The sequence below is a fragment of the Vigna umbellata genome, chromosome 10 (genome assembly GCF_029865625.1).
Source record: "Vigna umbellata cultivar VRB3 chromosome 10, Vumbellata_1.0, whole genome shotgun sequence".
Classification (NCBI taxonomy): Eukaryota; Viridiplantae; Streptophyta; class Magnoliopsida; order Fabales; family Fabaceae; genus Vigna; species Vigna umbellata.
The window spans coordinates 21559151-21579808 of NC_142174.1; the positions used below are offsets into that span (position 1 = coordinate 21559151).

At 31.8% G+C, this 20658-nt stretch overlaps 1 protein-coding gene and 1 long non-coding RNA gene across 4 annotated transcripts; both read right to left on the reverse strand.

Annotated features, from left to right (window-relative positions):
• Positions 1-2872: 2872 nt before the first annotated feature.
• On the reverse strand, positions 2873-6823 carry LOC148192168 (uncharacterized). 3 transcript variants are annotated; one of them, XR_015782721.1, is made up of 4 exons: positions 6770-6823; positions 6498-6617; positions 4120-5088; positions 2873-4027 (listed from the first exon to the last, which is right to left on the reverse strand). It is a non-coding gene; the product is annotated as an uncharacterized LOC148192168 (long non-coding RNA). The 3 variants fall into 3 exon arrangements; XR_015782722.1 differs by lacking the exon at positions 6770-6823 and having other exon boundaries at positions 4120-4244; positions 5054-5088; positions 6498-6756; XR_015782720.1 differs by lacking the exon at positions 6770-6823 and having other exon boundaries at positions 6498-6756.
• A 4959-nt stretch (positions 6824-11782) lies between these two features.
• HSFA1D (heat shock transcription factor A1D) lies at positions 11783-15716 on the reverse strand. The gene is made up of 2 exons (XM_047310745.2): positions 15245-15716; positions 11783-13232 (listed from the first exon to the last, which is right to left on the reverse strand). Exons 1-2 carry the CDS (start codon positions 15479-15481, stop codon positions 11997-11999), a joined length of 1473 nt encoding a protein of 490 aa, XP_047166701.1. The 5' UTR covers positions 15482-15716; the 3' UTR covers positions 11783-11996.
• Positions 15717-20658: the final 4942 nt, after the last annotated feature.

Sequence of the window (20658 nt, forward strand, 5' to 3'; positions counted from 1 at the left end):
GGGTGTTACTAATTTATGATTGTTGAAGTGGTTTTGTATATTATGTTATATGATGCATTGTTTTTTTATAAGGTCGTGGTCTGTGTTGAGAAATATAATGTATGTGAATCTTTTTGTAGAAACAAGTTCAAGATGTACTAAGATAAGAGTGGTGGTGTTTAAGTGGTGTTGATAGTGCAAAAGTTTGAAAAGTTAAAACATGGTTAACTGTAACTTTTATTAGACTTGTAGATGTGGTAAGAATCGAATAATAGGCATTGTATAACTACTAGGTGTTTTGAGTTATGATGTGTGTAAATGAGTGAAAGGAAGCAAGGTAATGCTTTGTCTAAAGTCTAAAGTAGAGTAATAGAGGATGGGCTGCTTAAATTTATGTTCAATGCTTTTAAGTTTTGCAAAGATGATAATTGAGCTAAATTTGTGGATTGGAAATTGGAAGTATATATGTTGTGTTATTTCAATTGATTATGATTTCATGTGTTTTGATTCCTGTTAATAGCTTGTATGGCTATCTAAATTTAATAATATTGCCATGCTAGATTTAATCTACTTTCATAAAGTAGGACCAACTAAAATAAGTTTTAGAAATTATTGATTGCTCTAAGTGTACTAATTTTCCATCATGCTTGATGATATGGACTACTTTGTTGGAAGTTAATGATTCTCCCAACTGGTTGTTAATGTCAATGTTTGGGAATAAAATGACGAAATGTCGTCCAGTAGATTATGTTGCTTTAAGGTTCATTATATAAGTAATTTGCTTGATTGAAATGGTTCTGGATAGAGGTAAGGGTCTTACTTTGTTGCTTAATATTTTAATGAACCAAAGTTAATTGAACTTAAAGGAATTTTGTATAATCTAGATCAGGATGGTAATCTGAATTGTGTGTATGTGGGGAATGCTAGTTATGACAATTTTATGTGATTGAGTGGATGTGTACTTTGTTAATGATCGGGATGGTATATGTATGTGTTTATAGGTAGTGTGAATCATGTATATACTGATTTTTGGGAATGAAGACTAGTTGAAGGTGTGTAAGGTTTTACTTAGTTTTGGTTAAAAGACAAACCTTATTTCCTTACTAACCTCTGATCTATAATGAGGAGTAAAGATAAAGTAAAGGTCTTAATCAGATAAGGTTTTATATATGTCTAGACCTTAAACAGACATGTTGTAGAAATTGTTGGTTTCAGAAACATTGTTAAATGAAAGAACATTATTATGAGTGTTAGTACTTTAGACGTGTATGTTTGTAAATGAATGATGAGATTTTGTTGTTTGTTATATGTAACTTTGTTGTATTTTTTTTATATATAAAAAATGGTATATGCATTTTATAGTATGTTAATGTAGACAATCACAGTTCTTCCTCCTTATATTGTAAAGAAGAAATCAGGTCTTGAAGTATCATATCATAATAAGATTGAACCAAAGGAAAATTGAATGAAAACCTCTATGATGTTGTAGTAAAACTATTTTTCAAAATGTAATTATTAAATCTGGTTTTTGAATTTATTTTGTTGTGAGAGATTTGTCCAGATATGTCTTGAATGTCAAGCTTTGATGGCTTCAACTTGTTCGTTTTAGTTGTACAATTGAAGAACGGTAAGGCCATATTTGTAAAGGAAAATATTAATTCAAATTACATGTTGCTTAATATATATTGCACTTTGGTGACGCTCTAACTTTTTTATTTTATGGACATGTAGTCAAAGCATAGAGATACTTCGAACAATCATTATGGAAAAAGAGGTTTGAATGCACATGACGATTTATTATTTGTTTAAAATTGATTTCCTGAAGTGATGTGTTTGATTTGTTGAATTGTTTACTCTGATATATAGGTTTATGCACGACATTTATGCAGGAAAAATTACTTGCCACATGTGAACACATTATTAACGGTTGTGTAAAAGTCATGCATACAGAGAACTCCTTTTGCATGGCTATTGTCCATTGTTGTGGATGTGAAAATGAGTAGGACACTACTTTTAGAATTGTGTAGTAGATGGTTAGAGAGAAGGGGAGGATTTGAATTTAGGTATGTGTTTATTCGATTTACAAAGTTAGACGTTTGCTTAGGTTTAGGGGTTAGGGTTCACAGAGAGATGTTTAAGTTTTTTAAAGAGGAAGTTGATTGTCATAGTAGGAGATTGTTTGATATAATTGATGTAAGTGTACACAATGTTTATGAAGAATTTATAAAAAGGGACGAAGTGGTTGATGTAATCGGACATTTTATTCCCATCATATTTAGGTATGTGGTCCCATAACTCCATATATTTAATAACTAACAGACCACAATCAAACCTAAACATTAAAGAGAGATTATAAACATCACATATATCACATAATCCAATAAATTGGTTATTCACAAGGTCACTAACGTATATGGTTGCATTGGCAAATCTTCTCGAATGACCTTTAATTCCCGCTCCTTACAATTTGCCTCTTTGTCAATCATAATGAATAAGTCTTGCAAAGTAGCAACCTTACAAATTTATATTGAACAGATTGAATACTATTGTAAACCTTGTACTCTAAAATAATATTTGCCTTAAGAAAAATAAGATTACCACACTAATTGTCTTACCATAGCCTTGTCAATAGAATTTCTTGACCGCCTTTTGTGATCAAGAGAATCCAAAATGAACAATTCCCTTGATTGGAAGTTCAACGAATAACACCACTAATGGTCATCAACAACAGTGAGCACAAACAACTAAAGAAGTATTGAGGTTGAAAGGAATTGTGGTAATTTGTTACTTCCAATGGTTGTCGCTTTCTTTTTGGTATCTTCATTCTTTCAATAACCATTGTCTACACAAATTGCATCGAAAAAATTACTTCAAACATATGTACTTTATTACAGTGAAATAAAAATTAATAATTAACGTACCGCAAAGAATTATTGAAACAACACCGACTAATAATTCCTGTTTTGTGCAATTGATTATACATCATCATACTAGTGGCAAACAACATAACGTACACCAAAACTTCATCAAACTTATTCACCCACATAAATGGTTCTTATTATACAAGTTTTGGTTCATAACAAAACTTAGCATGTTATCAATCTTTCCACGAGGTCGTAAGCATTGCAAGTATGCTTTGGTCAAGATGTTGTTTGACACCTCCACAAGCGCTCTATATAGAAAACAAATTCATGATAATGTTCATTTCAAATACATTTATAAATCATATAATTTATATATATTATTTTGTTTTGTGTATAACTTACCGATCACCATCATTACAAAGAGCTGAAAGTGCTGGTGGTGTAAACACGTGCACAATCAATGTTACCCCATCTACAAAATTCACAATAGCTAGATCTCTTATTTTTTTCATCTATGGAAGGTCCCTCCATACCATCATTAAAATATGGCATCTCATTGTAAACCTCTTCTTAAAGACGCCTTATTTTCATTTGTAACTCCTCAAGTCGTTGTGCATGGTTACCAACTCTTGTCCTCAACACCCTTTACTCTTGCACAACTCTAGTGTTATGTAGTGAGATATTTATTACATAAAATATCTTAGATATTATATTTATTACATAAAATATCTTAGATATTTTAAACGGTTAAGATATTTATAAGTAACTAACCACATTTTTAGGTAAGGTGGTTATTTTTATTTTGCTTATAAATACAATGACAGGGCAAAAGTTCAGGTACGTTCTCTCTATGTTCTAGAGACCCTAAATAATATTTCAGAGCAGTATTATAATCACTCTCTTGAGAGCTGAGGCTCCATAACTCACGTCTGACTTGAGCGTCGGAGTATCTTTGCAGGTACATCCCCTCCTTTGGAGAGTATGAACAACAACAATTGGAGAAGAGCAAGCGTCCCAGACAGCTAGGAGCAACAAAGACACACTGGAAAACATCTACACCGAAACATCTAGCAAAGTCAAAATTGTCGTCATTTGACTTAGGATTTGTCTCCCATCAAAAGTAAGTGATTCTTTTATTTCGTCATTGTCTAATTGTTCTTTAGTCAAATTGCAATCCCACATATCTTCAAAAGCAAATACTATTTTACATTACCAACAAATCATATTAAGAAAATAACACGACAAATCTATCCAAGATATAAAAGAATGAAATTACCTCAGTTCGTTCAAAACTTGATTTTGTTCTTTTCCTTTTATCTTTAATTACACTTAATCAAGAAATTGAGGATAAATACACCTTCCACCAATATGATACAAACTTGTGTGTTCAACAACCCACAACTGTAAAGTTCATCACAATAGTTAAAAATCTTTCCAAAAATAGCAACATTTATTTCATAAGAATTAAATAAATAAATTAAAAACACACCTGCAAAACTGTTCCACAACCAGCTATGTGTATAACTTCGTGGTAACTTTTGGGGTTTTATTTATCGGATGCCTGATTCAAACTACTAACTATCAAACTATGTACAACATCACCCCAGTTGTATACATTTAGTTCATTAATGTTATCTAATTTACTAAAAGGGACACTATTTATGGCATTACAATTCCTTGGAAAATAAAATACTCTAAATGCTAACAAAATATACAACTTATAAAAAGTGTCAACACTTTTTTTGGTTTTAAATTTTTTATGTGTCAACTTTTCCATTATACTTATAATTGTGATGTCCTCATCCCCAACCAAGTTATTGAAAATCCCACCAACATCATTTTCCAAATTAATACTTTGACCAACATTGGGTAAACCTAAAATAAAACAAACATCCTCAACTCTAAAAGAGACTAAATTCTCCCTAATCCTAAAAGCCTTATGAACTACATCCCACCTACTAATTAACTCTACAAGAATGGGGCTAGAAATGCCATATGCTCAACCATATCGACTAACCATTTGAAAGGTGTCAACATTAATCGTCCCTTTTGAAAGGATGATATGAAACCATTCAATTCAAGTATATGTTGGGTTTGGACTCGGTGCCTAACTCTAAGTGTACCCTACAAGTATAAATCAAAGCATATGTTTGTAAATTGAATACAACAATCTATTCAATATTAAATTTAAACACTTACACCATACTTACCGTTTCACTAAGTTCTTTGTCCATTTCACAATATCCTGCACATTTTTCAAAACACAAACAAAATCATTGTATAATATGAGAGTCAGATGTTCAGTTTAATATATTGGTACGTAATTAGGAATGTTAGGTAAACCTTATTTTCTATCAGGAATAGCTAAATAGTCCAACAAAAATTGATAAATTTAGTTTGAGGTTGTCACTACTTAAGATTCAAGTCGTTGAAAGTGGAAAAAGAAAACGAGAAATGATATTTTTTCATAACGATTACAAGGTTCATAGAAACAAGATCTGGCATCAAACTCTTGCCTTTTTCATAGCTGTATTTGGTGTCACCATCATACTTCAATGTTATCTTAAAAGCACCAACTACAGGGGAAGTTAACCAAGACCAATATGATGAATTAATGGAGAAACATTATGACACACTTCAATGTTATCTTAAAAGCACCAACTATAGAGGAAGTTAACCAAGACCAATATGATGAATTAATGGAGAAACATTATGACACAGGACCACTTGTCCAAAGGGTTGTGAAGGCACGATTATAAATAAGTATACCTATCCTACAAAAAATGTTTTATGAACCATACATCTTGCCAAAACTGAATCCTGCATCATGTAGTTCGATTCAACCAGCCAAAGTTAGACATAATAACCAATATTTTAATGGGATTAGTCTTTTAACACTCAAAAAGATAGAGAAAGTAGCATAAGGTAGTGGACAAATAAGGCCTATATGCTTCACAAATCAAACCAAATGTTTCAATTATTTTTAGGCACTATAAAGATTTCTTATAGGCTACCAGACTGCCTACTGATTAGGATGGATATCTATGTTTACATAGTAAGGTTCTGGCAATCATTCTGCCACGTCTAGGAAAAGGAATATTAAGCCTAACTACAAAGCCCCAATATAAAAAAGAACTATTTCTCGAACATAAAGAAAATAGCGTGGGTGAAATGAAATAAAATTAGTTTATATTGGACAAGCATGGTCCAATGGAAATTACCTCCTTTAATGCCTCACACTAAAATAATGTAGCATGTGTGATTTATTATCAACCAATATCGTAATTTAAAATTCATGAATCCAGAACTAGGACTTGTACGTCAAAGCAATGCAATATATCAAAAACAAAGTAATGATAAAAACACTATAAAATGATTGAAAAACCACTTTGTCAAATCGTATATAATTAAAGCCTATTCACTTCAGTCATTCACAAATACAAATCAAATTTAGTCTACCATAATATATGAAACTACATCACTCGACATTTAAATCTTACATAATATGGTATGCATCTCAATAAACTTATGGTGCAAGGCAAAAACATAAGCTACACAGTAGCATTCTCACACAAAAACCAAATGACCAAAACACATATCATAGATCAATATTTCAAGGCATCATACGGTCAAGACAAGGATTAGCTCCCCTACCTCAAAGTCACTTACGAGAGACGTGAAAAAAATCGAAACGCCCACGGATGATGCAAAACCCCTAAACTTCACAGGCGACACAATGATGCAAAACCCCTCAACTTCACAGCCACCAAAAACCTGCAGAACCACCGATTGGGAGCGACATAATGATGCTAAACTTTCACACCTTCCAAAAACCCCCCACAACCACCGATTGAACCAACTTAACAACAGAAATGGGAATAAAGGGCAGCAATGAACATCAAAGAATAATGGAAGAGAAAAATAACCTAACTGGAGTGTTCGAACAGTGAGGACCGTAAGGAAAGTGATCGAAAATTTGCTTTTTCTCATTTTACCCTCACTCACTATACAATTCTTTTTGCAAAACAATGACGTGGAACGTGTCAAATGAATGTAACCTCCACGTCAGCATGTCAAGGTATTATAACATTTATTAAGTTTATTTTAGGCATTTTATGCTACCTTTTTAAATTTAGTTACTTTTTAAATATAACATTTAAATTTGGTTTAGAATATCTATAATTTTAAATCGTGCGATTTTATAATCTTAAAACCATGTTTGTAAAGTTGTGTTCTTTTCTATGTTAGCAACCATTTTTTACATGTGGACAAGTTTATTGTGGCTTAAAGTCAAAAGTGCTCTAGTGAATTTTTCCACATTTTTAATTCTTCTCCGAAAACTACTTTAGTATTTAGTTATGCAAAAATCAATCCTTAGAAAAAAAATGTAACTCGTCATACCAAAGAGATATGATGTATTGTCAACACCAAAATTAGTCATATAAACTAAAAATCTATTTCTCTATAATACAAGAAACTTTAAAATTATATTAACTCTAAATCCTACTAGTGTCACGAAAATTCCACACAAAATAATATAAAAAATAAAAAAAGATATTATAAAAATATATAATTGATTTGAAAAAATAATCCTAACTCAATAGGTAAGCTGAGTGTAGGAAAAATTTTGATAGTTGTGTGTGATTATAAAGTTTACAATTTTCATTAGAAAAATTGTATTTATAATTGTTCAAAAATATTGCATAATAAGGATTTCAGTAGTGCTGTCAAAACGGGTTGTAACCCGCGAGTCAACCTGACTCACCACGGATTTGAGTCGGGTTGAGTTTGAAAAAAATGTTATTTTTTTATGCGGGTTAGTTTTCAATCCGGCTCACGCGGGTTGAACCCGTTGGCTCACCAATCCACCTAATTTAATTTAATGATTTAGTATTTTGTGTTTTAATATTATTAGTTAGCATTTTTTTTATTATATTGTAGATGGGATAAAAAAAAGATGTTTCAAAAGAGAAAAATATTATAATTTATCTATTCAAGACTCTAATATTATAGATGAACAAGTGATACATAAATTGTCAATATTAAAAACTTATTCGCTTTTGTGCTTGTTTTTGGATTACGCTTGAATTGTATGATATTTGTTTTTGTTTTTAATTGTCTTTGGAGTTTAACATCATTTTAAAGTGAAATTTATTTAGATTTGAATCAAAAAAATTTCTAATTTTTTTATTTTAAAAAATCTTATAATTAAGTTAGGTTCGAATTTTTCAACTTGCTAATAAATGAGTCGGGTTGGGTTGGCTCACTAAGTGACCAACCCATGGTGGGTTGGGCCGGGTCGAGCGAGGTTACCCGTTTTGACAGCTCTAAATTTCAGTTTTGTTAAAAACAATTATATACCATGTAATTTTTTTCAAAAAAAAATTACACAAAGCAATTTTGTCTAAAAAAATTTGCAGGTTTATAATTTTTTCCAAAAAAGATTTACCTCAATAATATTTCTTTTTAGTATTTGTGGATATAAACCTGAGAGGTTCAACCACAATAAATTTCTTATATATTTATTTATAACTTTTGTTATTATTTATGGTGTGCTTGTGCTTAAAAAATTATTTTTATATATCATGATTTTCAACAAACTCACTTCTTTATTTGAGATATCTCAAATAGAGTTATAATCTCTTTCTAAATGGAAAACTTGTGTTTAATTTTATCATCAATAAAATGAAGGTATTTAGTTACCTATGAGTTTATAATAAAACCTTAAGATCTTGTTTGCATTTGAGTATTTCCTATGTATGAGGATGGGAAAGGATGAATGTATCTTGTTCTTTTCCACTTATTAGCGTGAATTTGGAAGTGCAGATTTAGTGATGGATGAGAGGATTGTATCCTTCCATACATGCAAAGATTTGAGGTCTCAAATATGATTTTACAAATCTAACCTTTTTTTTAATCCTCTTCTTTCAAAACTTTTTTACATGTTTTGCATGTGTTATGTGTTATTACATACATATGTAGTTATAATAATATATTAACCTTTTTAATTATATTATTTCAAATAACTTTTACAAAATATATATTACCTATAAATATCATTTTATAATATTATTATCATTAAGGACAATTTGATAATTTAAATTTTTGAAATATTGAATTTTTTTTAATCTATCATATCAATCAAATACTTCACAAACTTTTACAAATTTTATTTTCAAATCCACTTTCAATCATTTCTAAATTCCTTAAAAAAAACAACACATACTTTATTTTTAAATTTCCTTAAATCTATTCACTTATTCTCCCTCAAATCATTCCACATAAGGAAACACGGCCTAAAAACTCTACGAGTGATTCAAAATTTATATATATTCTTATAACATCCATCTAAAAAAAATTATTACGTAGACAAAAAATATATTTCTTTACTAATGTTCTAACTTTACTTTATTAATTATTATTAAATCAATTAATTGTAATACATATAATAGAAACGCATACAATCATATATTTAATAGGAAATTCGAAGAAAAAATACTTACATTTATTGAAATTTTTTATAATGCTTTTATAAAAGATCAATTTTTCTCTTAAAAAAAGCATGTCGTATATAAGTGAACTCAGGTACTGGTGACGAGATAAAAGTAAAAAAAGTTTATCACGTAATTCCCATCTAAAATATCTACAATTCTTCTTACACTATACTCTTGAATAGAACATGTTTGCTTAATTCTCCTTATCAAGAAAACGGTAAAAAGGTTGTAATTAGAAAAAAGAGAATAAAATATATTAATACAATGTTAATATTCTTTATCATGTTAAAAACAAACATACATATAATTGATAAGAATGAGATGAATCGGAAGAGAGAAACCATTATGATGTTAGGAATATTTAATATAATTTAAAAGAAAAATAAATAAATTATGTTGTTAGTAATGTTTTTATACATTATTAATGTGATGAGTAATTATTGTATATAGATGAAATATTTTTAATTTAATTTTATTTATTTTATTTTTATCAAATTTATTACGAATTAGTATTTTATTTAATAGATTTATCATAATTTATTTATATATATATATATTTTTTTATCTATAATAATCCATTTTCGTATCAAGCAAAACACTTCAAAAATAACAAAGTGTTTTCAATCTTATATTATATATTATTTTTCAAAACATTGGTGTCCATAAGGTTTAGATATTCTTCCTTATATTTGATTAATCTAATTAATTATTATGTTTTAAGAGAAAAATACATATTATTTTGGTTTTGTTCTATGTCTCGTTCTAATTTTTTTTAATATTTCTTCATTTATAACTATACGCTCCTTTGTTATAAGAATTGTTTGGCTTGATGAATATCTTTTCATTTATATATTTGTTTTATATGTTATTTTTTTCTAATATTCTTAGAGAAAAATATTATTTTCATTTTATTCATCATTATTTCTTTTATTGAAAATGTCAAAAATAATGTTAATAATATGTTTGTGATGGATATGATTAAGTTAAACCTAAAAAATCTAAGTTTAAATTTTTTTTTAATTGATTTTTCTATTATATTAAGTAATGCTTTAATATCTTTTATCTTTAATGCATGTTTATGATAAAGATATTTTATATCATGATATTTTAAGTGTTTTGTACGATAATATTTATGAAATAATTTGTTATGTTTAAATTCTTATTGAATTATGGAAACACTTGAAATAAAATATGCTTTTGTAAAAAAAAGAATATTATATTGGTATTTTTATAGAAGAATAATTTAATTTCAAATGACTAATAACAAATCTATTTTTTTATAAGTTTCATGAAGTTGAAAGTATTGTTTATGACATAACATTAAAAGGAATTATTTTGCTTTTAAAACTTGTATTTTTTATAATCCGATTGTTTAAAAGATAAGCTTGAAAAAAAAAATGATGTTTATGTTTTTGCGAAAAAAAGATTTTTTTTTTCTCAAGAATGCAGAGAAAGTTTAAAGGATGGGTGAATTATGATTTTACTGTTTTAATATTATTTTATTAATTGAAATTTACACTTTTATCGCATATTTCTTTTCTTGCAAATAGTACACCCCTGAAAAAACACCATTAGAATCTATTTCCAAACTTGAAGCTAATATTATTACTGTTGACTCTGATTTGCTATCTAAAAGATATCATGTCACTAATTCTGAATTCAATTATAGACTTTTTGAGACTAATGTTATGTGTGTGCTGATAAAAAAATATTTTCTTTATATCAGAAAAGCCAAATGAAATTTTTTTAATGTTTCTGACTGTAGGAAAAATCTTGTGATTACTTACTTGTCCAACAAGGTTGCTCCTTTCTTCCTTATGTACTGCAAGACACGGTTTAAATAAATAAATGAATAGGAATAGAACCAAACTACTACATAAGTGTTTGAATATTGTGTTAAGTGATAAAAATTGGCTTATTTAAAGTGAAAAAAATGATAAGCAAATTAACAAATAAAAAATCAAGATTTTCTAATAAATTTCAAAATAAACATTTATAAAAAATCAACGGTTATCTATAAACTACAATTAACTTATACCAAAGTGTAAAAATTCTCAATTCAATTACATGAATATTAACCGTTGAACTAATTTTACTATGGCCAACCTTATTTCTCTTTTCTTAAAATAAGTGTTAATTCAAATGTGCAATCAACTCAATCATACTCCTTTTACGAGTCATCTTATATCATAAACAATTTCTTCCAACGGTGGTGACTAATGGTTTTCAATATCATTCCTTATATTTTCCAATAGCTGAAACATAACCATAGAGAGGACAAATAAGAATCCAAGAAACAAACGGCAAGCAGCTTAATGAATTCACATAACTCAACCTCACCCAATGCCTATGACATTGGAAAAACTGATTAGATAACCAGAAACACTCCCCAAGTGGTCCACGACAAGGCCATAAATCCGTAAGTTGTTTTCAACGCAAAGCAAATGAAAAATCAATGTAAATGCAAATATGATATAGTTAGTTAGATTTTGCTTTAAATGCAGGACAAACTAAATCCATAGACGACCAAACGAGAAACATTGACTTTCAGTGACCAAGTGGGAGTGTAATTATATATAATATAGACATCACTACAGTCGTGTATTGTTTGGGTCAGGCCTTGGACAAAATGAAAGATTAATATAAATTTCATAGATAATCAAACTCGTTTTGTATCAGAAGAAAGAAGACCCATCTGCTCTGTAAGGTGATCCATACGTTGAGTTTTGCTCCATCCATTTTCCGTTGACTGGACCTCATTCCCGTTGGATACATCGGCAATATTGGTGTCGATATCCTCTGGAACTGGAGTTTGCAAAATTTCATCCCAAATAGAAGGATTTCCTAAGAAATCATCAATGTTATCAGGTGAAATGACCTCAAAATCAATGGGAAATGACCCGGCATCGCCCAGTGAAGGATCCATATATCCCTCATCCGATTCAGTTGCCATATAATTTTCTTCGGGAATATCAAGCATATTTCCTGTCACCATCTCTGTTATTGGAGGAAGATCAGGGATCACCATATCTGCTTGAGAAACGGGGATAGAAGGCACACCATGTCCTCCATCCTTTGTAACATTTTCAGAAGCTACTGCTTGTGGTACAGACGGAATTTCGGGTTTAACAGTCGGGCGGACATGCCCTTGGGTGCCAGTAGCAGCTGGAACGTGTGAAGACTGCACCGAAGCTGGAGATACCTCCTTAAGAGTGACTCCGGAAGTCCAGCCTGAAGAGCCACTACTGTCCATTCCACTGGAAGATGATGAAGCATCACCAATGATGTACTCCTCGGGGTTTTTATTAAAAGATTCTACACGAGAAGTATCCCATTTCATGATCTGCTTAAGCATGGCTTTTGCAGCTTCATTCGCCAGAGGTTGATATTTAACGATTTGTCCATCTGGAGTAGCAGCACTCACTGTTTCTGCAATACCTTCCTGCTTGAGCCTACGCTTTTTGTTGACTTCACTTATGCGCCTATTGCTCTCATTTTGTTGTTGTACAAACTGAGCAAAGAATCCAGGGCTCTGAACAGCTTTCGCAAGGAATGACATCATTTGCTGCTGTCGTTGCTCCATTCCCTGAAGGCGCTGAACCATTGTTTGCAACTGGTTATCAGTGGTCTGTTGCTGCTGCCTCAATCTCACAAGCTCTTGCATGAGCACATTCTTATCTCTTTTAAGCCTCTCAACCTCTTCCTCAAGCCCAAACTTTCCGACTTCAACACATGCCCCTACTGATGAACTCTGTCCATGGGGTTGCTGAGCCTGTTGATGATTTTGACCATGGGCAGGTTTTCTTCGTGTTATATTCCTAAGCAAGTGCTTTTGACCCCTCAAAAAACCCTCATTTGCAAATTCCCAACGATCTGGATCAACCTTTCTGAAACCCTGATAATGATAATCAATTGATGATGTTAGAGACAAAAAGACAGGACAGATGTCAACACACTCCACAAAAGCACGGAACTTGATTGATATATAAAACAGTAAAGTATGCATAGATAAACCTAAAAAATAGATTTAGATGATAAGCACATTCAACAACAATATAGCACAAGGATGCAAGAAAGTCTAACCATGAAAGAAAAAATCTAACTTTCAATATGATCATGAGGATTTCCTCCACAAGAGCAACTGGAACCAAGCTTGAAATGAAAGCTGAAATGTTATACTACACTCTCAACCCGGTGAGGGGATAATCTAGATGTAGATGTTTTACTAATCCCACAACGGATATACACCACTTTTACAGCCAAAAAGTCTACCACTTAATTACTCAATTAGGCTGGGGACAGTCTCATGTACACAACTTATTTTAAATAGTTACTACTGAACTCATTCATTTCTGCAATAAGAAGCAATAGAACTCGTGTATCAACAACTTCAGCCTTTTCAAGAATTCTGCAGGAATTAAATATGACAAAGCTAATCTCCACCAAAAAGAATAAATTATTTGTGAAACAGATCGGGAATCTCAAGAAAGGAACTAAACTAAAATGAAATTAACATTCCTTTTCCAACGGAGTTCAGAAAATCTGAAGTAGCGACAATAACCAAATACACTGGCAGGTAGCCTGCTACGTTAACAGGAAGACCGGAAAGAACTTACTGCAACCCTGATTCAAGCCTCATTAGTGTTTTGATATGATAAATTATGCTTAACTCAGCAATACACTACAGAGCACTATACTCGTATTATAAGAAATTTGCAAGTAGTTTAAAAGTAATATGGTTGATCACGCACACAGATGTACTAAAATGAAATGAAATATCCACAATATAACCAAATATTGAAATTAACAAAAAAAATATCTACATATTCTTGTATACTCAACTTTTTCTATGATAATAAGCCTCACAAAAAAGCAAGAGGAATACAACTTTTTAATAGTTCATATTATACTCTAAGTTGAATTTCCTAAAGTTCGAAAAATGTTTTTTAACATAACATTCACATGGAAGTATTGACTAAAGTATCCAAGTCTCATAGTAGTGTCAACAAAAGTGTCTTTTCAGACAATTCTTTTCTTTCTTTTTAATTGCGAACCTATTGAGGAGTGTTTAACATGTAGAACATATCGAAAAACCGTGACAGTTCAATCAAGTGGTGTATTTGTGCTTCATATGAATACAACATCTTCGTACTATCCCAAACCCACAGACCTACCTCTATGACAACTGATAAAATCCACAATATAGTTGCAAAGTTTGCACAATCTTCCTAAATGCAATCAATTATCAACCAGGCCTGGCTTGTTGTTTACAAATCCTAATCCTCTGGTCATCTTTATGATTTTTCCTATAAAAACTGAATTGATAACAGCACTATCAAGTATCAAAAGTTTCTGCTTACACAAAAATTAAGTATCTACAAAGAAACATAAAAACAGCCTCTGGCAACAAAGGCTTAATGTAATTGAATAAAAAACAATAGCAAACCATGGTACGATATGTCGATATCATCACAACTTTACAGCAAGAATCTTTTCGTAGACCCCAAATTCCTCTTCACAACAATTCGTCAGGTGACAGGTCTATCCTTCACACAATACGTGACACCTGATATACAATTCATCACTAAACTAGTAATAATATAGTAACTGATAAACCTGAGAACAGCTTTGTCAGTCTATTTTCATCTTCTGCTTCATCTATTTACTGATACAAGGAGGATAAGATCTCAAAACTGTTGTCATTATTTTCATACACAAAACAAAATCACAAATCCTTATCCCACCATAGCCCTCCTCCATATAATATATAAGCAAACAAATAGTTAAATACCATCAAACTTATGAATCATACTAATACACAACACAACATCATCTAAATCAACCAACTATTATTAGCAGAGTGGAGTGAACATAAAGAGAAGGAGAAAAGACAAGGGAGAAACACACATAAGTGTTTAACTGTCTAACGAAGCTGGAGAAGTTGTTGTGTTTGAAGTATTTGGGCAAAAGGTCCCTGGCAAATTCGGGTGGGTCCCACACGATGAAGCTGTTGTTGGTTGCACTCCATGACACGATCGCGTCGGTGGAAGGGTCTTCCACCATGTCATAAGTCTTGCTCAGAAATGGCGGCGGCGCGTTGGCGTTCGGAATCGGCGCCGTCGGAGCGGACGCACCGCTATCCATGTCGCGAAATTGAACTTAAGTAGAAAAGGGGAAAAAATAGGGTATTTAGGGAAATATGCGTGGCATTGTTGGAAAAAAAGAAACCCTAAGTTGTTGGAGAAGAGAGAGGAATTGAATTAATTAGATTTGAGAATGAGAAGAAAAGAAAAAGGAGTGGGTTTGAAGAGAAACAGGAAATGGATTGAATGAAGGACTTTGCGTCCTCCAATTACTCATTCTGTACCCTCCCAACATACCTACATCATATTTATACATTCAAATGTTTCGTGTTCATGCTACACAAATAATAGCAGTGCCTTTTAATACATTATATTATTATTATTATTATTATTATTATTATTATTATTATTATTATTATTATTATTATTATTATTTTAAGTTAGTTTTACTAAATGAAAAGACATAGACCTCCAAGGAACCTTTGTATTGTATGTAATTTAGTGATGTCTGCATGCTAATTTTTCGACAAATGTTTCTCAAAATTAAATTGAGTATAAGTTGATCTTATTGAATAATACGTAGAGTACATTGTTTTATTTGTCTTCCTATTCATACTATATTTGGTTTCTTATGGAAATGTTTTGAAAAACTTGGTCTTTATCATAAAATTACCCCTAATTGTTTGTTATATTCATCAAAACATTCTTTAATTACTCGATAATTTTATCTCCTAAAAATAGGAAAAAATAAAGCTTTAAGTGCAGACTTTTGTACTTATATCCTGAAGTAATGTTATTTTACATAACACTAAATAGAACTGTTTCTCTTCGTAAATATTCAAATTTTTATTAATGTACGAGAAAAACTAATTTTTATGATTGACTTAACTCTCGTTAAGTAAAGATAGATGAATTAATTTGGTAGAAAGATATTAATGATGTCTCAATTATCGGTGAGGAAAAATATCCAAATTTTGAGATAAATCCGGTTTATATCAATTTAAATTTAAATTTTATTTTTAGATTTTGAAAATTTAAAATCAAGATGGGTTTAAGTTAAGCCAAAGTATCTCAAAAGATGACCTAATTAAGTGGACTTTGGACCTAATCGAATGTCTATCAAATTGGTTCAGATTAAAGATCGAGTCAAGTCAATCTTGACCTAAGATTGATTAATATAATTTGATTGAAATTTGATTGAGTTGATCCAACTGATAGTCAATGAAGTCCTCTTGGATCGAAGGTTGAGCCCAAACAGTTTATACCAAAGGGTGATCGAGTCAATCTAAGCTAAAATGTCAATCAAGATCGAAAGTTGAGCCGAGTCCTCCAAATCTACGGTAAACTAAATCAATCCAACTAAATCGGACAAGGTCAAAAGTCAAAGGTTGGCCTTAGTTGACCCTAGTCGAAGGTCCAACAAAGTTGCCCCCATCGAAGGATGATCAAGTTTCCCCAATTAAAGGTAAACCAAGTTGGCTCGATTGAAGGTTATTGACCCAAGACCCAGTCAAAGGTCAAGTTGAGTCAACTAGTTTGAAGGTCAATTTAGTTGACTTGACCAAAAGTCAAACCAAATTTGCCCTGATCAAAGGTCAAATTGAGTTATCCTGGGTTGGAGGTCAAGTTTAGTGGACTTAGGCCAAAAGTTGAGCTAAGTCGACCTGAATCAAAGGTTGATTGAGTCGCCCGATAAAAGATTGATTGAGTTGATATTGGTTAAGTCAATCTCGATTAAATATTAACTTAAGCCAACTTGGTCGAAGGTTGTCCTAGCTCATCTTAATCGACTGAGACCTAAGATTGAGTTAAGTCGAACCAATTCATATACCAAAGACCTAATAGTTAAGTATATTAGATAAATCTTATTATATTTAATCTAATTAACAAAGTGAATTCAATTTAAATTTAATATAATTCAAATTAAATTTAAAAAATACAAATATAATTAATCTAATTAAAATAAATATGGATTATAGATTAATTTATTTTATTAAATATATTTAGATATGTAGACTGTATTTCGAAAAATCCGATTCATAATCACTCATCTTCATTCTTAATAATTTCAAGAATAGATTTTGTATTTTGAAAACTATTTTGAGATTCGTTGGTATGCATGGATGTTGATTTTTTCTTAAAAAATATTATATTAAAAATTAATATAATTATTATTACATTCAAATAAATAATTTATTTACTAAATATTATAATTATATATAATTATAAATATTATATTTAAATAAAAATTTGATTTAATCATTCCCTAGGTCCTTATTTGGGGTGAGAATCTTAAATTGGTCCTTTTCTTTTTCAGCGTCTCAATTGGGTCCTTATTTTGTGAAAATTGCAACAATTACACCCATGCAGTTAAATTGGACCCAACGGCGTTAATTTTCCATTAACGTGGCATGATGATGTATATTTTTAAATGACATGGACTTCATTACTTGGTTTACATGATTCTGACGTGTCTATTTTATTTTATTTTATAAAAAGTAAATTGGAAAGAATGAATTAAACATTGGGAGTGCTTCTTGTAACCACCTAGAAACACTGTTCGAGCTTAGGCCGCCACAGAATCGCGAATCAGATCACCAATCTCCATTGTGAAGCATGTTCGTGAACTACCTGCAACCAAAAAACCACAACAAGCCCCAAAATCGTGATCAGTCGACTCCTTCCACCACACAAGCATCTTCGCACCAAATTGTGAGCTCATTCTCCATCTTCGTCAACTTGCAAACTGAAACCAAACCCAGAAAAAGGAAAACCCTAATCTCCAAACGAATCTTCTTCATCGCGACGTTCACCAAATTCATTCAACCTCCATGGCGCCACCCAAAAATCACTACAAAGAACGAGAATCTCAAGTCAAAATCAAGAAAAACCCTCAAATTCGCACAACACATAAACTCTAAAATCCCGAAATCCTTCGTCGCGATCTCCTCCATGCGTGAACATCATTGTGCTACCCAGCACAACACAACGCCTCGCACCTCCATAAGCCAATAAAGTACAAACAGAAAAGGACCAAAGACCATTGATGAGTGCATATTTATGCCCACATTTATGCTTTAAAATTAATATTTTGATGGGATAATTGTGTTTAAATGGTTGATTTTAAGTGAATTTGTGATGATTGGAATTGTTAGGTTTGGGAATAAAAAGGGACTTAAAAGGTGATTTTATATGCATAAATTATTCTTGGAAATTCTTACGTTTATTTGTGCAGTTGAGAATATAAGTTTTATTGGTCCAAATGGCAATTCAAGGCCCAAAATCAAATTTTATTCGGAAAATAATATACAAATGGGCGAAACAGACAGACTTTACCCTTGCACCTCCCAATTTCTATACATACACCCATCTTCTCTTAACCAGGCTCAACACTAAGCCAAACAGTAACCCTATTCGGAATACACCCCCTAAATTTCCTTACCCATACCACTCCTAAGCCAAACTCCACCAGATCATGCCACGTGTCCAAATCTTCCCCACACAGATCTAGCCAACCACATGTCGCCACATCACCTCCCTTGCCACATCATCATCCTCTCTAACAGAGAAACCCTAATTCCCAACCCTAGCCGTCAACTGCCGTCGCGCCGCTTCGCCATCAACCTTAATGACATCCTTATCACGCCATTAACGACGACACCACTTCCTACATGTCGCCACCACCAAATCGTCATCCTTTCTCGTCGGACAGCCACCACGCTTCTCGCTCACCATCTTCATCTTCTCCCTAGCGTCGCACAACCCCGGACCACTGTCAACCATCCTTTTCGCAGAGCCACCCAGAATCATGAAGACCATCATCGCGATTCAACCTGCAAAGAAACACAGATCCATAATCGCTCCGCAACCACCTTGCCTGATCGCGACGCACCCCCATCCTTGTGAGTTCATCATCATCACCGTGCCTCCATGGCCTTTCTCTTTCAGGCCGCCACCACAGCGCCATCAAACAGCGATTTAATCCTCATCACCATCGTGCACCGAAAGGAGAAGAGCTTCTTCTCCAACAGCATCGCGGCGCAAGGGCAAGCCCTTTCCCCAATCTGAACCCTAATTTGGGAGAAAGGGAGAATTCCACGTGGTAGGCCTCTATTGGGCGCGACCTATCTGGTCAAAGCTGGTCAAACAGGGGCCTTTGTGCAATTTTGAGAATTCTAAAGGGGCTAAAGTGCATTAAAGGAAATTTCAGGGTATTTGTGCAATTTTATAAAGTTAGAAAAGATAAAATTCAGTTGTTGAATTAATTTAATTTGGGAATATCAACAGAAAATATCTTCCAAATAATGTTTTAATTATCTAAATCTTTGGTTGTTTGGAAGATATAAGATAAAAGACTCTATCAACTGAATATTCAGAGTTCAAGCCCAATTAAGCCCTATATAAAGAGACCCAGGGGAGGCAGAAAAACGACTTCACTTCATTCATTCATTCTCTCATACTCCTCTCACTTTTCTTTCATCTTGTATTAAACTCCATTCATGGAGAGCTAATCATCTAGGGCTATTCTGCTGTAATTCCATTATGGATACTGAGGTTACGTTAAGTTGATGCAATTGTTTATTTTGATCATTGATTTAAGTTGTTCTCTCTCTATGTCTTTCATCTCTCTATCTTGTTAAAAGTAAAGATTTTTGCATCATAATGTGTTTGAATCTACATGCATATTGATTATATGAGTTCTAGGGTTTCTAGGTTTAATTGAGAATCTACTTTGATTTAATTTAGGAACTTTCATATGATTAAATGGTTTTTACTATCAATTGAGAAAAAACTTTGGTTGGTAGTAATAATTTCAACTATAATTAATTGACAATTTACTTTGATTGATTAACTTTTAACTTGGTTAAGAGATTTAAGAATAAACATGATTAAACACAATAGAATTTGATTGAAAATGTGCTTTGGTTGAATTTATTGTGAATAATCTAGAAAGGTTTTGCATTTGATTGAGAATTTACTTTGGTTAAATGCATGATCGCCCTCAAATTAATTAAGAATGTACTTTAATTAATTTGAAACTTAAACAATAATCAATTGAACAATTATCCGTGAATAACCGATAATGAATCTATCTTGGAAAAGTAGTGGAATTAGCCTATTTCATCGTAACTGTTTTTAAGTTTCTTATTTGTTCTTTAAACATTCTCCAAACATTACTTTTATCCATAAGCATTGCATAGCATTCGTAAGAGTCAGATATTCAAAAGCAATTCCGTG